This window comes from Cinclus cinclus, chromosome 12, assembly GCF_963662255.1.
Source record: "Cinclus cinclus chromosome 12, bCinCin1.1, whole genome shotgun sequence".
NCBI lineage: Eukaryota > Metazoa > Chordata > Aves > Passeriformes > Cinclidae > Cinclus > Cinclus cinclus.
In genome coordinates, this window is record NC_085057.1 from 17,049,802 (window position 1) to 17,066,566 (window position 16,765).

The 16,765-nt window shown below is 50.2% G+C and overlaps 1 protein-coding gene across 1 annotated transcript; it reads left to right on the top strand.

The window, feature by feature from the left end:
- The first annotated feature begins 335 nt into the window (after positions 1 to 335).
- DAG1 (dystroglycan 1) lies at positions 336 to 15,700 on the top strand. Its single transcript, XM_062500853.1, has 2 exons — positions 336 to 617; positions 13,292 to 15,700. Exons 1-2 carry the CDS (start codon positions 336 to 338, stop codon positions 15,698 to 15,700), a joined length of 2,691 nt encoding a protein of 896 aa, XP_062356837.1.
- The last annotated feature ends 1,065 nt before the right edge of the window (positions 15,701 to 16,765 follow it).

The following is a 16,765-nucleotide window of genomic DNA, read 5'->3' on the forward strand; positions in this document are numbered from 1 at the left end:
TTCTTGGGAGATGCTCTATGTCAGAAGAGAAGCTGAGAAGCTCTCGTGCTCTCTAATGGTTGTGATAACTTGCAGTTAAATCAAAAGCTGAGGTACAGACAGTAACACGGCCAGTAGCCCTCTGCCCATTGTAAGGTCACTGTGAGTTCACTGGCTGGCTTGGGTATCTTAATCAATGTGCTGATTGGATTTTCTGTGTCTAACCAGGTTCCCAGGACTCCTAGGATGAGGCTGCTGTGAAGGACTGGTGGATCCCCTGCCTGTGCTGTGGTGCCTGCAGATTCCCTGTGATCCCCTTTCCAGCTGGAGCACCATTGCCAAGGCTGCTGGGAAGAATGACTGTTGGATGCCTACTGCAACCCCCTGTCCTGGGGAGGACTTGGCTCCCCGTGCTGCTACTGGCAGCCTCTGCTCACTGCCACTGGCCCAGCGAGCCGGCAGAAGTGGTTCGGGACTGGGAAAACCAGCTGGAGGCCTCCATGCACTCGGTGCTCTCGGACCTGCGGGAGACTGTGCCGGCTGTGGTGGGCATTCCCGACAGCTCTGCCGTGGTGGGACGCTACTTCAGAGTCTCCATCCCCACGGATTTAATTGCTTCCAATGGAGAAGTTGTCCAGGTGAGAAACACCATTCCCCAAGGATCATTTTTAATTATATTCATTCAGGATCAAGCGAGTCACCCCACTAATGGGCTGAGTCGTGAGGATGGCTGGGAAGCAGCCTTACAGGAGAAGGGTTTTTATGAAAAATTAGTCTCACCTCATTGCAAAGTTTCTCTCTTCTGTAACAGAAAAGACTTCTCAGGGATGACTAATTTGGTTTGTTGGCTGTATTTAAGCTATGAGGTGCTCTGCCCCTGGAACGATGGGCACATTTGTGAGGAGATCTGGGGATGGGATCTGGGGAGCCACGAATTTCCTGGGACTGCTGCTCAAGCTCAGGGAGTTTGTTTCACTGTGGTAATAAAACATTGCCAGACACACACCCTGTCCTGCCAGTAGTGCTTTGGGTTGCCTGTCACACTGTTTTTCCTGACCTTGCCCCTGAGTCCCCTTGGGAAAGATGGGAGCCTTTCCCCTTATCTGACTTAAATCATACCGCTGACAATGCAAGGACCTGAAAACTGAGTTTTGGAATCAGTCCTGAGTGCAGGAGAGGGTTAGAATAGCCCAGAGGAAGGTAGGGACATGTCCAAGCATAGGTATGCTCATTGTTAGTCCTTTCCTGGAAGGTTTTGCTTGGATCACATGGAATTCAGAAAATTCTCTTCTTAAAAAACAGAATTGCCTTCCAGTCTCAAGATTTCTTTTCAAAGAGCAGTGTAAAGCATTATAAAAAGGCAAGCTTCTGGTGTGTCTTGGAAGATCAGAGGGAGATGGAGAGCAAGTCAAGAGCAAGTCTGACATCTCGGTTTCTCCTTGAAGACAGGTTTGGTTTAGCTCTATGTACAGTCACACAGTTACCCCAGTCCTGATACGTGATCCTGCTGGCTCCAGCAGGAGTGCCGGACCACAATGTGCCAGGATGAGCAGAAAATCTGAAGAATGCAGCTGTTATGGACAGAGAGTCAGACAGGGGTGAGCCCCTGGCCAGAGGATTAGGGGAAGGGGCCAGGCTGCTCTCAGTGACTCTGAGCTGACCCATGGCCAAGGTCCCTGCCCAGCCTTACCCACAGCCTGTGCTCAGAGCACAGGGCACCTGTACAGCACTGGGCTGCCAGAGCCTGTGGTGAGTCCCAGATCTCATGTTACAGAAATGATAACTTTGGTTGGGATTTTGCATCCAAGTAGTTTTTTCTGGTGTTGTCTAATAGCTCCTTTGATGGCAAGAATAAGTGTCAGTATTTATACAACACCACAGCTTCCTCTGTCATCTTTTCCTGGCACAAAAGTCATCTGTGATAGCTCAAGTAGCTGCAGGGAAAGACTGATGGATTATCTCCACCCCACCTGATGGCTTCAAATTTTATCTCTGCCATGTAGGTGTGAGGTGTGTTGACCAGCACCAACACACCCAGAGAGCCTGGAATGGACTGGGCTGCAGCAGCACCCAGCAGCTGCTGGATGTGTGTAGTTCAACAAACTCTGGGAGCGATTTTCATGCTTATCCCCGGGTTTACCCGAGTGCATGTTGCATCTGTTCACCTTGAAATTGATTTTAAAAGTGCAGCAGGCTCTCACTTAGCTGCTGTCTCTGTAAGGGCTCTCCTTGCAGAGAATGCACGTTGGCTGCTGAGCACAGCTGACCTTTGCTATGGGGATTTGATTCCTGACTAGTGAGAACTGCGTAGGCAATTCTGGGTGTTAGGGTGCATTTTGTTTTGTTTTTTGGGGCAGATTGCTCTAGTCTTTTTCTTAGGCTGCCTGGCATTTCTCAGCTGGAGCAGTAAAAGCATAATACTTCTGCATCTTAGTCTCTGGTGTACTTAAACCCTGCTAAGAAAGAATATGGGTATGCCTTATGGGATGGAGCAGGGTTTACAATTATATATGGTTACCTATATTTTTTCCTCTTAAATTTTAAATAAATTATCTACAATTTTTTATTTTAAAAAAATGCTGACAGTTGCTGTCCCCAGACTCCCACTGGAGTCTGGAGAAAGTGTGATTGCTTCATTTCTAGATGATTCCCACTGATTATTTCTAGGATTGTGGTGGGGATTGCCTTGAAGCTCCTTCTCAGATCCTCTCCCTGCTTGTTAGCAGATTCCAGCCAGCTGTAGACAAAATACTTTTCTCTGCAAACTCGGTTGTGGGATGAAAACAACTCCAGGCATGTGCAGCGTGGTGGAGGAGTGCCCCGCAGGCACGCACTCCTGCACAGTCAGGTATGTGCTTCTGGGAGCAGTCCCCAGCCTTTCCCTGCCACCCCCAAAGCTGCTGAACAACAGGTGAGAGTTTTGTGGCTAAGAACAAAAGCAAGTTTATTTGAACATGCTCAAGCTGCAGAGAAAGGAAGTAAAAAACGACTACGTGTCTTAATTTCAGCCAGCTGCCTGCAAGGTGCAGGGGCCATGGAAATGCCCTTCCCCTGTGCCTTGTGTTCCCAAGCAAGTGCCTTGGTCAGGCAGTGTCATGTCCTGAAAAGCAGCAGGAGCTTGCAGGTATTCCAGCTGTTGGATTTGGCAGCAAGTCAGTCCAGATGCTGTTCCCTAGCTTCCTCACTACAGCAGGGCTTCTGGCTCTAAGACTGCTCTCCTGCTGTCTGAGGGTGGCTGGAAATTAAAATTCCTTGCTGTGCCTTCCTAAAAGGCCTGTTGCAGCCCTTTCAGTCACATTTGACACTAAAACATTGGTATTTTTACAAGGTTTGGGTTAAAATACCTAATTTCCCTGTATCATACAACCCCCTTGCCATACAGACAATGTGTGGCTGGGTTGCCACTGGCTCCCACTGGCTCCTGGCAGATGCTGGCTAGGACAGAGTAAACATGGGCATTAGTGCTGGCACCTTCACCAGTCATCATCTCCTTAAGCCCATTTCCACTGAGGACTGTTTGGAGTCTGACCTGTTACCTCTCAGCTGTGTCCTGTCAAAGAACAGATCATGCTCCCATCAAAGACCAGTTGGATTTCCTGTTCCTGCCACTTCTATTTGCAGCTGCTCCAGAATTTGGCTGCTCTGATTAAAAATGCAGCTTCTAGCCTAAATTTAGAGATGGCTAGAAATATTTATATGTGCTGCCCTTTAGCCTAAATCAATTCTACCTTCATAATATTTACTTCCCTTATGTATTTATAGGTGACAGGCATATTCCCCATCTTGATTTTATTAGGTTAAACAAGCCAACCTCTTGAGTCTTTCTCATAAAATAAGCTTTCTTTCCTTCCCCTCAGCTTTGCAGCTGTCTTCTGCACCTCCTCCAGCTTGAGTTTATTTTTCTTATGTTTGCATGACCACAGCGTTACAAAACATTCCACATGAAATTTTACCAGAACCTTTTATAAAAGCATGAAAACTTCCTTTTCTCTTCTATAAATAACCTTGTTTGATATATCCTACAATTGTTTGCTTTTCCATGTCTTCTTTGCTTTGGTTTGGACATCTTCCTATCAGCTGAAATATCCAGCTCTAGTTTTTGCTGCTTCCAGTTGTTGAGTCCCAGACAAGGACGAAAGGTGAGGTGCATGATTTGGGGTCGTGGCTGTTGCCAAACATGGCTCTGCACTTATCCCACCAGCCAGGGTATGCTATCCCCACAAGTACTTGAGTCCTTGCACAGCCTGATATCCTAAATGCATATACCTACAATACATAGAGACACTATTAAGTAACTTTTGTTTAAAGATGGATCTATAAAGCATGCTGGAAGGACAGAAACTTCTGGTGTGTACTGCTTCCCAAGGCACATCCCTGTCAGAGCAGGAGATTTGCTGAGTCTTCCTTGAAGGTCAGGTAAAGCTGCTGAGCTGCCTTCAGTCCTGGTGTGGGGTGGATCCCACAGAGCAGATCTGCATGGATTTGTAGCCAGTGCTGAAGAGCTCAGGTGAGCATTCTCAGCTGTGCCTTTGCCCCTGGTTATTTTTAGGTTTGAAGTGCACAGTTTCACCAGGGCTTTGTTGGGAAGACAGGTAAAACATGTAGCAGAGGCCCTGAGAAGCTGTCTCTATAAGCAAACATAGCTGGTGGGAAAGTGATTAGAACAACAGAATTCACTCCGATAAATTATACAGTGAAGCTGTGGAGTGGGTTTGGAGTTTATCAGAGACTGGATATCCATCTGGGGAAAAGGGAGTCTTGCTTTCATAGAATCACTGAGTTGTTTAGGTTGGAAAATATCTTTCAGATTATCCAGCCCAACCACTAACCCAGCACTGCCAAGTCCACCACTAAACTTTCCAAGCAGGAGGCTGAGTTTCCAATGGTTGTTCTATTTGCCATCTGCTGAAGAGGCTTTTATTGAACAGCTTTGCTCTCATCAGATGTCAGGAACCTTGATTTATAAAGAGGATCCACAGAGATTGGGTTGCAGGAGTCCTGACTTGGGTATCTACTGTCAGGGCTGTGCTGCTCACCTCAATCCTCCTCCAACTCCAAAGCCAAGGGCTGGATGTTGGCAGCCAGCCTGCAGTGACAGGACACACTTGCTTTCAGGGAAGAAAACCACAAAATACTGATTTTTTTTTTTTCCTCTTGCAGTGATTTTTATTTCAAAGCATTTTAACTGAATGTGAAATTTATTAAAATGCCATTTCTCAAAGGAAGAAGAGAAGCAAAGAGCGCTCCCGAGGGGCTGTGTCATCAAGCTGAGTATTTTAAAAGGCTCTCTGTGTCAAAGCATTTGAGCTTCACCTCCTCGCTGGGGTCCCCAGTTTTCTTGGACTAAAGGGAGGTGCAGCAAGAGCCACTATTTGCAGGCGAGCACACAGGGATAAATGGCAATGCCTGGAACAGGTCCAGGCAAAGGAAGACTTGGGCAGAGCTTTGCTTGGTTGCAATCTGAGTGATAAGATGAGCTGATAAGATTTCTGCAGGGAGGCAAGGGGGACTCTTATCTTTTTCCTGCAGTGAGACCGAGTCAGAGAATTTGGCAATTTCAGTGCACACTTAGTAACAAGCTCCGAATTTGGAGGAGTGGAAAATGTGACTCGATCTAATTATAAACTGGCTTTTCAGACGGGCTGGGAAGTTCCTTGTTTTGTCCTGCTCTTACAGGTTGTTGCTCTGTGCATCCAGGGAGACAGAGGAATGTGACAATAATGAGAATCCTGCGAAGGAGCAGACCTGAGACTGCAGGATCCGGTCTGCCTTTCCTTGCCCTGCTCTTGAAAGCCAGCTTTCCAGCAATGTGCTGATGGCAGGAATAAATTGCCAGGGCTGGTTAGCTGTGTGGTGGCAGCACTAAACCCCCAGCACTTGGCATCCCTGCTTTGTGGTATTTTTGCTTCCCTTTGGCCTTTTGCTTATAAAAAGTCACGCTGAAAGAAGAGTCTGACCAAACTTTTTTTTTTTAAAGCTGTTTGAGGCTTTTCCTGCCCCTGCTCGCCCCCCGGACAAGGGATAAAGCAGGGTGTGGGCAGCCCATGCTGACCCTAGCCCCGGCACAGGCAGGCTGCGCCTTCCCACTTTAACAATAAGGCTAAACAAATCCTTCCAAGCTGCTTGCATGGACCGATGAAAGGAGGATTTCTTGGGACACTCAATGTTTTGTAGTGACCTCCCAGTGAAACAGCTGTTGTGTTCCCTTGCCCAGGCAGAGTGGGACTCTGAATGGTGTCCTTATAGCCAACACAGAGGCGCATCTGGAAAAGAAGCTGTCATGGCAGGAGTATGCGAGGGTGGCATGAGCTGGGCATAGCCGCTCAGTCCGCACCATTGCGGAGCCATTTTACTGATGGTAAAGAAGCTGGTCAGACAAAGCCCAGCTCGTGTGGAAGGCAGGCTGAGCCCACAGCACAGCCCTACACCCACATCCGCAGAGAAGGGAGGCTGCTTTCTGTGCATGAGGCTTCACTCACTCCTTGAATGGCTGGAAAATGAAGATTAGCAGGAGACACGTACATGTCTCATTCAGGTTTTCATGAGCACATAAAAGAGCAGACATTTTGGGTACCTCTGCTACCTGGTCCTTCAGAGGCTGAAATCTGAACTTGAAGGTGAGAGCCAGGACCAGTGATGTGGCCTTTGCAAGCCTTATTCCCCCTTAGATCAGCTTTCTGGGCTGGGTTTGATTTGTTTTTCTAAAGCAGCAGCTTCAGTGCATGGAGACATACCAGAAGGGCTTTGCAGGGCTTTGGCTGGGACCAACCAAAAAGTGGAGTTAGTTCAACCATCCTGACCTACCTGTGCTCAAAGGGAGCGCCAATTACCAGCTGTTCTTTTGTAGCTTTTGGCTCTTAACAGAAGTGGTGAGCTCCTGCTGGTTATGAAGGCTCAGGTCACCAAGGATGATGTACTTAAAGCCAGTTGAGTCTCTGGGGTGTTTTTAGACTTCCAGAGGCAGAGGCATTTGCATGAAGTGTCTTGGAGCAGCTTGATTTTGTCCATGAGTTCCTGGGCCTTTTGTGCAAGGTACACGGTGCTTTTGTACACAGGCCCAGAGGAGCAGTGTCTGCTGAGGATACCCAGAAGCCCTGGCAGGTATCACAGTCCCTTCCACAGGGAAGCATCTGCATTGCAAGTCCTCCCAGCTCACTGTGCCAAGCGCACTTTCCTGAGCTTTCCCATAGCACAGCACTGCAGCAGCACCATAGCTGTGCCCAGTGAGCAGAAGGCTCTGAAATGTGGCCATCCTCCTTGCACCACTGTGTTCTGGGCCTTGTGTTTCTAGGCATGGCCTGTCTGATGTCCTGGTTTGCAGTTTTGTTGTGTTTGAGGAAAGGAGGTGGGGAGTAAGGTTGTGAAGGCTCCTTCACACCTCTCCCAGATGCACACAGGCCAACTTCTCTGGTAGGGAGCCTCCAAAGGCTCACAGCTTCATAGACTCATAGGATATTCAGAGTTAGAAAGGACCTACAAGGACCATCAAGTCCAAGTCCTGGCCCACCACAGAACAACATGAAAAATGGCCATGTATCTGAAAGTATTGTCCAAACACTTGAACTCTGGCAGACTCTAGCAGCTGCTGTGGGCTGAGGGTGTCCAGCTCCTGCCTTGCACCATCAGATTCCATGACCCAATGCAGCAGCCTCTGCCTGGCGCTGTGGTTCCTGGACAGCTTGGTCTGTGGGCACGGTGCAGCCTTTGTGCCAGGTGGGGTGCTCCTGATGGATCCACAGGCAGAGCCTGCCTCCCAAAAACAAGGACTCTGTCTTCTGAGCTGGAGCCTGCAGGCCCCATGGCCATCGGTTCTCGTGACTCCAGTCTGGCTGTGCTCATTGCAATGCCCACAGTTCCAGCAGCACTGTGGTGGATCTGAAACCAGTGTCCCTCCCCCAGCTTGTGTGGGACAAGGCAATGGAAATCTGCCTGCCCATGAATCTGATTGGGGCTGAGGCTGCCTGTTGCTTCTGCTGCCAGCACTGCCCATGCTGCAGCATTAGCAGGGGGTTAAGATGAAGCTTGGGCTTAGGCAAACAGCTTAGGCTTGACTCTTTCTCTGCAGTTATATTTGCATTTGAATTGCATTTGAATTTCCATTTTCTTCCCCTGCCTGCTGGTTAATTGCTTGCAGAAGCCTGAGCCTACAGACTTGGTGTGACATTGGCTGGGTCAGTGGGTTGGGCACAGCTCAGCTCACCTTCTGGGGGGCCCAGCTGGGATATTCCTCATTGCTGGCCATGTGTGTTGAGGTGATGCTGAAGGAGTCTGGCTACAGTAAACTGTCATCAGTAATTACACCCCGGATAAAACTCTGGCACGGGGTCTGTCTCTCAGCAGCTGCTGGACACAGGGAGGGGAATGGGACAGTTGGAGATCTGGCAGAGCAGCAGGACTGTCCATGCTGACTCTGCCCAAAAACAGACAAGGGGGCTCTAGGACTGGTTTGGAAGGAGCCAACTCCCAGCTGCTGCTGCTGCCCATCTGAAGGTCTGTCAGCACAGACAGGGCAAATCCCATGGGATACTTCCAGGACTGGGAAGATTTCATTGTGGTGTGGCATAGTGGAGACCTGTGGCAGGATCCTACCATACCTGTCTCCTGGCAAAGGCCTTGCTTCCACCTTTTTGGGGGATTCATCAGAAGGAGGAGGACTAAATACCTGGAGGCTTAAAGGGCACTCTTGAAGGCAAGAATGCAGTTTTTGCCTGAATTCCCTCGAGGCAGCAGTTTTGCTCACTGCTCCTTTGCTTATCTTTGTCTTGTTGGCTACAGGGCTTTAAGATCCAAGTTTAAAAAAACAAGTCAAACTGAGCTATCTTCTTTCATGAGCTGACTGCTCTTGGCTGGCCTAAAAATAACAGGCCATGTCTATTTGAAAGGATTTTGTGAGCAAGGTCTTCAAAACTAGCCAGACCACTCAGTGTATGAATTTAAAATCACAGTCACAGCTAATTTTTTTAATGGTCTTCAATACACTGCCAGGCTTGTGTAATCTTTAGCCGATAAGCATTCATTTACAAATATCTCAAATAATGGAAAAACAAAGGCAGCCTTTTTTAAAAAAACTTGGGCAATGGAAGAGTTACTTTGAAACCAGACCCCTTGAGGGAAATGGCAGAGCTTAAGGCTGATATTTACTGCATACATAGAAAACTGGAAAACTTTTAACATGAAAACTAGAGATCCCAAATCATTAACTATGTGTAGCCTTAACAAATACCCTTTGAAGCAATATTTGAGGGAAACACTGCTAGAACAGAGTCCAGGTCTCCCTCCTCCCAGTTTCGCACCACCACACAGCAGTGATGGTGGACAGGACAGATCCATGCCAAGGGCTCCACTGGACAGAGTTTGTTTAGGATCAAGTATTTTTATCCATCATAATAACAGCTTTATTTATCTACTGTAATGGTTCTGGGTTCTTCCTTTGTCACATGAAACAAGGATGATTCCTGCTATCAGGTCAGTTGTTGTGTTGAAAGCAGTGCAGAGACTTCAAATGCCTGTGACTTGCCTTCTCCAGGATTTCCCAGGAGAGGCACAGGTTTCATAGGAGTAATCCACATAAATTTAATTTTCTTAGTAATCTCTTGCAGAGCCTTTAGAATCAGTCCACATCTCACAGTCTGAGTACATCTGAACTAGCTCAGCTCTTTTTAAATCGAGTTTAAGTGGGTTTATAAATGTTTTACAACTGTCACATCCCTGCTAGAACTAGTCAGTGATTGCTTGGCCTGTTTTTTGTTTTTCAGGAGAGCCTAGTTTTTGGTGTGAATCTGTCTGGCTGCAGTTTCCTTTTCTAGCATGGGCCATACATGTAAACTGTAGGTTTAAAATGTTTTTTTCAAGGAGGAATATTCAGACTGGCCTGTGCCTCCCTTGCCATCACTTCTGCCTGTGGTGTCAGCCAACTTTCTGAAGTGAGTTTGGTGGTCAAAAGTAGGAGCAGACATGATTGAAGGAAGAATCACCTTGTGACATGAAACTGGGTAAAGTTCTGCTGCTTGTAGGTCTCCTCATCAAGTCATGCCAGTGCCCAGGGAGGAGGCAGCAGCAGAAAATCCCAACTCTCAGGAAAGCTGTGTGGAGTGTGTGATCCTGTAATTAAGGGCTTTTGCAGAGTGCACAGAAGGGGAAGATTTGTTCCAAATGTAGCCTAAAATTACACATTCAGAGTGAATTTAACCACTCACTATTAAAGTTTTTATTCTTCTTAATTGTGTAAGCCTCAATAACACTGTGGCTTTATCGTGGCTCCCTATGTTTCTATTCCTTATGTGTGCCCAGCGCTCCATCCTCCACAGTGGGCAGGTTAGTGGCTGATTTTGGCAAAAGGGGATAAAGAGTGGAACCATCCAGCTCCTGTAAATGCTACTGTAAATGCTATATTGCACTAGGCAGTATCCTGGCATCTCAGATTTTAGAGGGTGTGAGGAAATGACACTTTTTTAAAGGAAGACAGGGGCAGGTGGGTGCTTCTGGCTGGGTAGGAGCAGACACTACCGTTGTTCTCTCTTGGCAGAAGAAATGTCAAGGAAGGTCAATTCATTCCTTTGTTCTTCCAAGAGCGAGGCTCGGCTCCCTGTGCCCAGCTCAGGTGAAGGGCTGCCTTTCCTTTGGTATGTCTGGGCTAAAAGCAGCTCCTGTTCTTTCAGTGGAGGAGGAGCGAACACAGCCACAGCCCTGCCAAAAGCCCCTGTCCTCTGCCAGACACGTGGGTACACAGCAAGGCCCAGGGGAATGATGCTCACATGTTGGTGTATGGGGCATATGTAGAGGTGTAGGGCCCTTGGGACAGCTTCTTCTAGCTGTTGTAAGCAGGAATTTGAATTCTCTGCTCTGGGATATTGCTGGTGAGGAGTTAACTAAAGCTGTGCTGAGAGCTTTAAGCTCTGCTCTATGAGCTCTACCCAGCATGTGGCTCATGATGTGTTCTCCAGCTTGTCCAGGCTGGCTGAAAGTGGGGCTGGTCCTTCACAGAGGAGAGAAGTGAGGGTGCTGCCTGCGTGATCCTGGCTGAGACCCCCTGCAGCTCTTGCACAAAAGCTTTTTTGTGCTGCTCTTGCCAAAAGACTTTCGGGTCCTGCGTTATTCTGGCAGAGCTGTGCATCCAGACCCTTCAGAGTGCTGAAACCCACAGGGTACTGCCTGAATCCTGCCTGCAGCCAGGGAGTGGGAGTGGCACCCAGGAGTCACCGTGTGCCCAGCCCTGCAGCACCAGGCATCCTTCCTTGTCTGTCCAGGGGCTTTCCCCAGCAGGACCTGCAGTCTGGCTAGTCCAGCCCCAACTCTGCACCTTCTGCTGGATGCAGGAATAATGCTGCCAGGCAGGTTTCCTTGCAAAGCCCCTCTCCCAGCTTTGCATTTGGGTAAATTATGAAATATGTATAAGCTTTACAGAACTGCAGAGAACCAAAGCACCCTTTCATGAGGAGAGCTAGAGCCCGGCTCTTTGTTGGACTGCAGTGAGCCCAGACCCTGGACCAGGCTGCTAAATGTGTCTCCATGAGCCCTAAAGCATCCTGTTTGCCCTGAGTGTCAGGGGGAAATGCCTGTGGAATTCTGGAAAGCCTAACCAAGGCTCTTGCCAAACGCCTCCCGGGCCTGGGAGGTGATGAAGGTCTCAGGTTGCTCACTTTGGAGTACCTACAGCCTGGGAAATGCCACCGAGCTGGCAGCCTCACTCTGTAGGTGTAGAAGGGAGTACAGTCCTGGTAAGTCAGAGTTGTACTAACTACCAAGAAGAGGAATAGCCTTGCCCTTAATGGGTCGCAGCTGACTAATAAAGATAAGTGTGATAAACGGGGTGGGTTGGCTGGTCAGGGGGATCCTGGAGGAAGAGGATTTGGAGGAGGTAGAGGAGCCCTGAGGAAGAAGGAACGATCCAGAGAGACACAAGAACAAAACAAGGAAGAGAGTTACTGCCGTGAAAGATGTGCTGTGAGGTCAGCCTGGGTCTGATGCAGTCAGAGCCTGCTGTTGGAGCCTGCAGTCACAGCTGAGCTAGGTGAAAGCCTGGCTCAGAGTCTGCAAACCAATACTTATAGTGACAGCAGGAAATAGCCAGCAGCCAGGGTCTGCTGTTGGACCCTACAGTAGGAGCTTGCTGTAGTCAGAGACAGGATGGCTAAGCTGTAAAGAATAAACTGGGTCCCTTTTTACGTTGTTAGGTGAAAGTCTGTATCTTGGCTCATTTCTACCCCTAATGAGAAGTCTGCTGTAACATCACCCCTTCCACTGCACAGTCTGAGTGGCTCTGCTGTGCTGCTGTAGAGCAGACGGATGTCATCTGCCAGGAACTGGGGGGGGGTTGGGGGTTTGCACCCACCTTCAGCTACAGCCCAGGGCAGGAGACAGAGTCCCACGGGCTGAAAGAGGTAGTGAAAAGTGTGTTGGAGTCCTAAAGTGCCTGTGCTCTGAGACGAAGCCTTCCCTTGCAGCAGCAAATTATGTGAAAGTGAAATCCTTCATTTTTATCTAGCCTGGGGGTGAAGCCAGGCTGACATGCTGTCCTGTGTCATGTCCAGCAATTCCCCAGCCCGTGTGCCACCATCTCTGCCTGCCCACAGTGGCCATTCCATTGGGTCTGCTCCCTTCCTCTTTTTGGCTGCTGTTCCTCTGGCAGGGCAGGACAACACCATATAGCTCTCAGGATTTCCTGCTGTGTGTTGAGAGCTGGTGTGCTCCAGCCAGGCCAGGGACTTAGAACCATAGCTGGCCAGTTTCCAGCCAGCCCCTCTGGGTCATCCTGGCTCTGGGGACAATGGGACAAGCTGAAAGTAAGTGGAAGAAATAGAAGTTCTGAGGTGCTGGAGCAGTGGGCTTGATGTATGTAGGGTGGGCAGGGTGTGATAGTGTGAGGAAAGGAGCAAGATGACCAAGCTGGGAGAGGAAGGAGTGGGAAGAGGGCAGTTGTTAGATCAGCTCTGCTGTAGAGCATAACTTCATCTCGGCTTTGTCACTGTCCCCATGACGTAAACTCCCCGTCTGCCCTCACAGAAAATGAACCAGTTGTGCTTGGCAGTTGCACAGCAAGTGTTGGAGCACTTGGAGGCAAGGGGGCCTTTGTGGGACTTTAAGACCTCTTGTGGCTCCTTAAGCTCTTTGGGTCCAGCACACACTGCAGAGTTTGTCCTTGCCAACATGTGCAGGAGGAAGCAAAGGCTGCCATGCTCTGGCCAGGATGTTCCTTCCCCGGTTGTTACACTTCAGATTTGTTTCTTTAATCCTTGAAATTAAGTGTTGCTACTGATAGAATCTCTCCTAATGCTGCGCTTCTGAAAGCTTTTTTGTTGTTGTTGTTTGGTAGATCTCGGAAGCTGGGAAGGACTCCTTGCCTTCTTGGTTGCACTGGAATGCAGAGAGCAGCTCCCTGGAAGGGCTGCCCCTTGACACGGACAAGGGTGTCCACTACATCTCGGTGACCACTCTGCAGCCCTTCCCCAATGGGAGCTATGTCCCACAGACCACAAATGTCTTCTCCATTGAGGTCCATCAAGAAGACCACAATGAGCCTCAGTCGGTGAGAGTGGCTGTCCAAGACACAAGTGACACAGCGCCTTTCGTGTGTGGCTCAGAAGAGCCAGTCACTATCCTGACTGTCATTTTGGATGCCGACTTAACAAAAATGACACCAAAGCAGAGGATTGAACTCTTAAACAGAATGAGAAGCTTTTCAGAGGTGGAACTTCACAACATGAAGTTGGTTCCTGTTGTAAATAACAGACTCTTTGACATGTCAGCCTTCATGGCTGGACCGGGAAATGCAAAGAAGGTGGTGGAAAATGGGGCCTTACTCTCATGGAAACTGGGATGTTCCCTGAGCCAAAACAGTGTCCCCAACATCAGCAAGGTGGAGGCTCCAGCTAAGGAAGGAACCATGTCTGCCCGCCTTGGCTACCCCGTTGTTGGCTGGCACATTGCTAACAAAAAACCTCACCTCCCAAAGAGGATGCGGCGTCAGATCAACGCCACCCCTACACCTTTGACTGCCATCGGGCCGCCCACCACTGCTGCACAAGAGCCACCCACCAGGATTGTCCCCACTCCAACATCACCTGCCATCGCACCTCCCACAGAGACAATGGCACCCCCTGTCCGGGAGCCCATTCCACTGCCGAGGAAGCCAACAGTCACCATCAGAACCAGAGGCCCCATTGTCCAGACGCCCACGCTGGGGCCGATCCAGCCAACCCGGGTAGCAGAAGGCACGGGCACGGCCTCCGTGCCGATTCGCCCCACAATGCCTGGCTACGTAGAGCCCACAGCAGTGATCACACCGCCCTCAACTACCACCAAGAAACCGAGAGTCTCCACCCTGAAGCCAGCCACACCGTCCACGACAGATTCCTCCACGGCAATAACACGAAGGCCTACTCGAAGGCCCAAAACGCCCCGTCCAACAAAGCCTCCCAGCACAACCAGATCCCCCATCTCCAAGCTGACGACGGCCTCTCCGCCGTCCCGTGTGCGCACCACAGCCAGCGGGCTGCCCCGGCCCTGGGAGCCAAACGAGCCACCCAAGCTGACGAACCACATCGACAGGGTCGACGCCTGGGAGGGCACCTACTTCGAGGTTAAGATACCATCAGATACCTTCTACGACAAGGAAGACACCACCACTGACAAGCTGCAGCTGACCTTGAAGCTGAAGGAGCAGCAGATGATCGAGGAGAATTCGTGGGTGCAGTTCAACAGCACCAGCCAGCTCATGTATGGCATGCCAGACCACAACCACATCGGGAAGCACGAGTACTTCATGTATGCCACCGACAAGGGTGGGCTTTTTGCCGTGGATGCTTTTGAAATCCATGTCCACAAACACCCACATGGGGACAAGTCTCCAGTGAAGTTCAAGGCCAGGCTGGAAGGGGACCATAATGCAGTGATGAACGACATCCATAAGAAGATCATGCTGGTGAAGAAGCTGGCTCTGGCATTTGGTGACAGGAACAGCAGCACAATCACAGTGCAGGACATCTCCAAAGGGTCCATCATAGTGGAGTGGACCAACAACACACTGCCCCTGGAGCCTTGCCCTCGGGAGCAGATCCGGACTTTGAGCAAAAAAATTGCGGATGACTCCGGCAGGCCGAGCCCAGCTTTCTCCAATGTCCTGCAGCCTGAGTTCAAGCCTCTGAATGTGTCTGTGGTTGGTTCCGGCAGCTGCAGGCACATGCAGTTTGTCCCCGTGACCAAGGATGGCAGGGTGATCTCGGAGGCGACGCCAACGGTGGCAGCAGGCAAAGACCCTGAGAAGAGCAGCGAGGACGATGTGTACCTGCACACCGTCATCCCTGCTGTGGTGGTGGCCGCCATCCTCCTCGTGGCTGGCATCATTGCCATGATCTGCTACCGCAAGAAGAGGAAAGGCAAGCTGACCATCGAAGACCAGGCCACCTTCATAAAGAAAGGCGTGCCCATCATCTTTGCCGACGAACTGGATGACTCCAAGCCCCCACCGTCCTCCAGCATGCCCCTCATCCTCCAGGAGGAGAAAGCCCCACTGCCCCCTCCAGAGTACCCCAACCAGAGCATGCCGGAGACCACGCCGCTCAACCAGGACACCATCGGGGAGTACACTCCGCTGCGGGACGAGGACCCCAACGCGCCGCCCTACCAGCCTCCCCCCCCCTTCACTGCACCCATGGAGGGGAAAGGCTCCCGCCCGAAGAACATGACCCCGTACAGGTCCCCACCGCCCTACGTCCCCCCTTAACAAATGGGAGGCTCTCGGGGGAGAAGGGGCCTCCAGCTCCACACCGGTGCTGTCCGTGGGCTGGCAGCCCCCTCGCCAGCCGGGAACACAAAACCCCAGCCCGCTCCCCAGCAGGCTCTCCCCGGCTGCGCCCGCTGCACCGGAGCGCTCGTGGGACTTGGGGGGACATTTGTTTTATTTTTTGCCTAACAAGCTTTGGTTTTATTTTATTCATAGAAAAAAATTCTCGGCTCAAAGACGCCTTCCCGGCGGCTGGGCTTCGGCCGGGGCTGGGGCGGTGGGCAGGGAGGGGGGTCGGGACGGGTCGGGCCGGGTCGGGAGGAGCAGGCAGCACTGGGGTAGCACTCTGGGTCTCCGCTGTTTGCCTTTAACACTAACTGTACTGTTTTTTCTATTCACGTGTGTCTAGCTACAGGACGTAACATGAAAGGTAGCCTAAAAATAATTAAATTCAAGGGACTTTCTGAAGTCGATGGTTTAAGTTTTTACATTTAATCTGCTGTTTACCTAAACTGGGATGTGTAGTTTTTGGGGACGGGGAGGGCAGTGCTGTGCTGCAGGCGAGCTCCACAGGCTGGTCAGCGGAGCCAGCCAGCCTCCTCCTCCTCCTCCTCCTCTCGGGATGAATCAGCTTCTTGGTTTGGGGTTTGATTATTTTATCGTTTTTATTTTATTTTTAATCAAAGAAATCCTATCTTTCTCACGCATCATAAAATAGTGATGAGTTGGGTCAGCCTGGCCTGGGGTGCCCGTGGCTGAGCAGGAGGTGCATCGCTGTGTCTGCAAATGCTCACAGAAGGATGAGCTGAGCCCTGTGCCACGACGACTTCTCTGCTTCCCAGCGAGCACCAGGGTTGGGGGGGGGGTCGATTTTAAGCAAAACCCACTCCCCATGGGGTGTTTTGACGAGAGTAGGGCGTGTTCTCTGTCCCGGCTGCTCCGTGGGACTGTATAGGAACGGCCTCGCTGGCCTCACGCCGGCACTCCAGCCTGGACGCTGTTGGAAAAGATAAAAAAGTTTAAAAAAATAATAAACATAAAAACGCCAGGAATAGTTAATAGTTA

Coding starts and splice junctions, on each gene's coding strand:
- DAG1 (XM_062500853.1), top strand. CDS start 336: ATGACTGTTGGATGCCTACTGCAACCCCCTGTCCTGGGGAGGACTTGG. Junction 618..13,291: donor CCAATGGAGAAGTTGTCCAG/GTGAGAAACACC, acceptor GTTGTTTGGTAG/ATCTCGGAAGCTGGGAAGGA.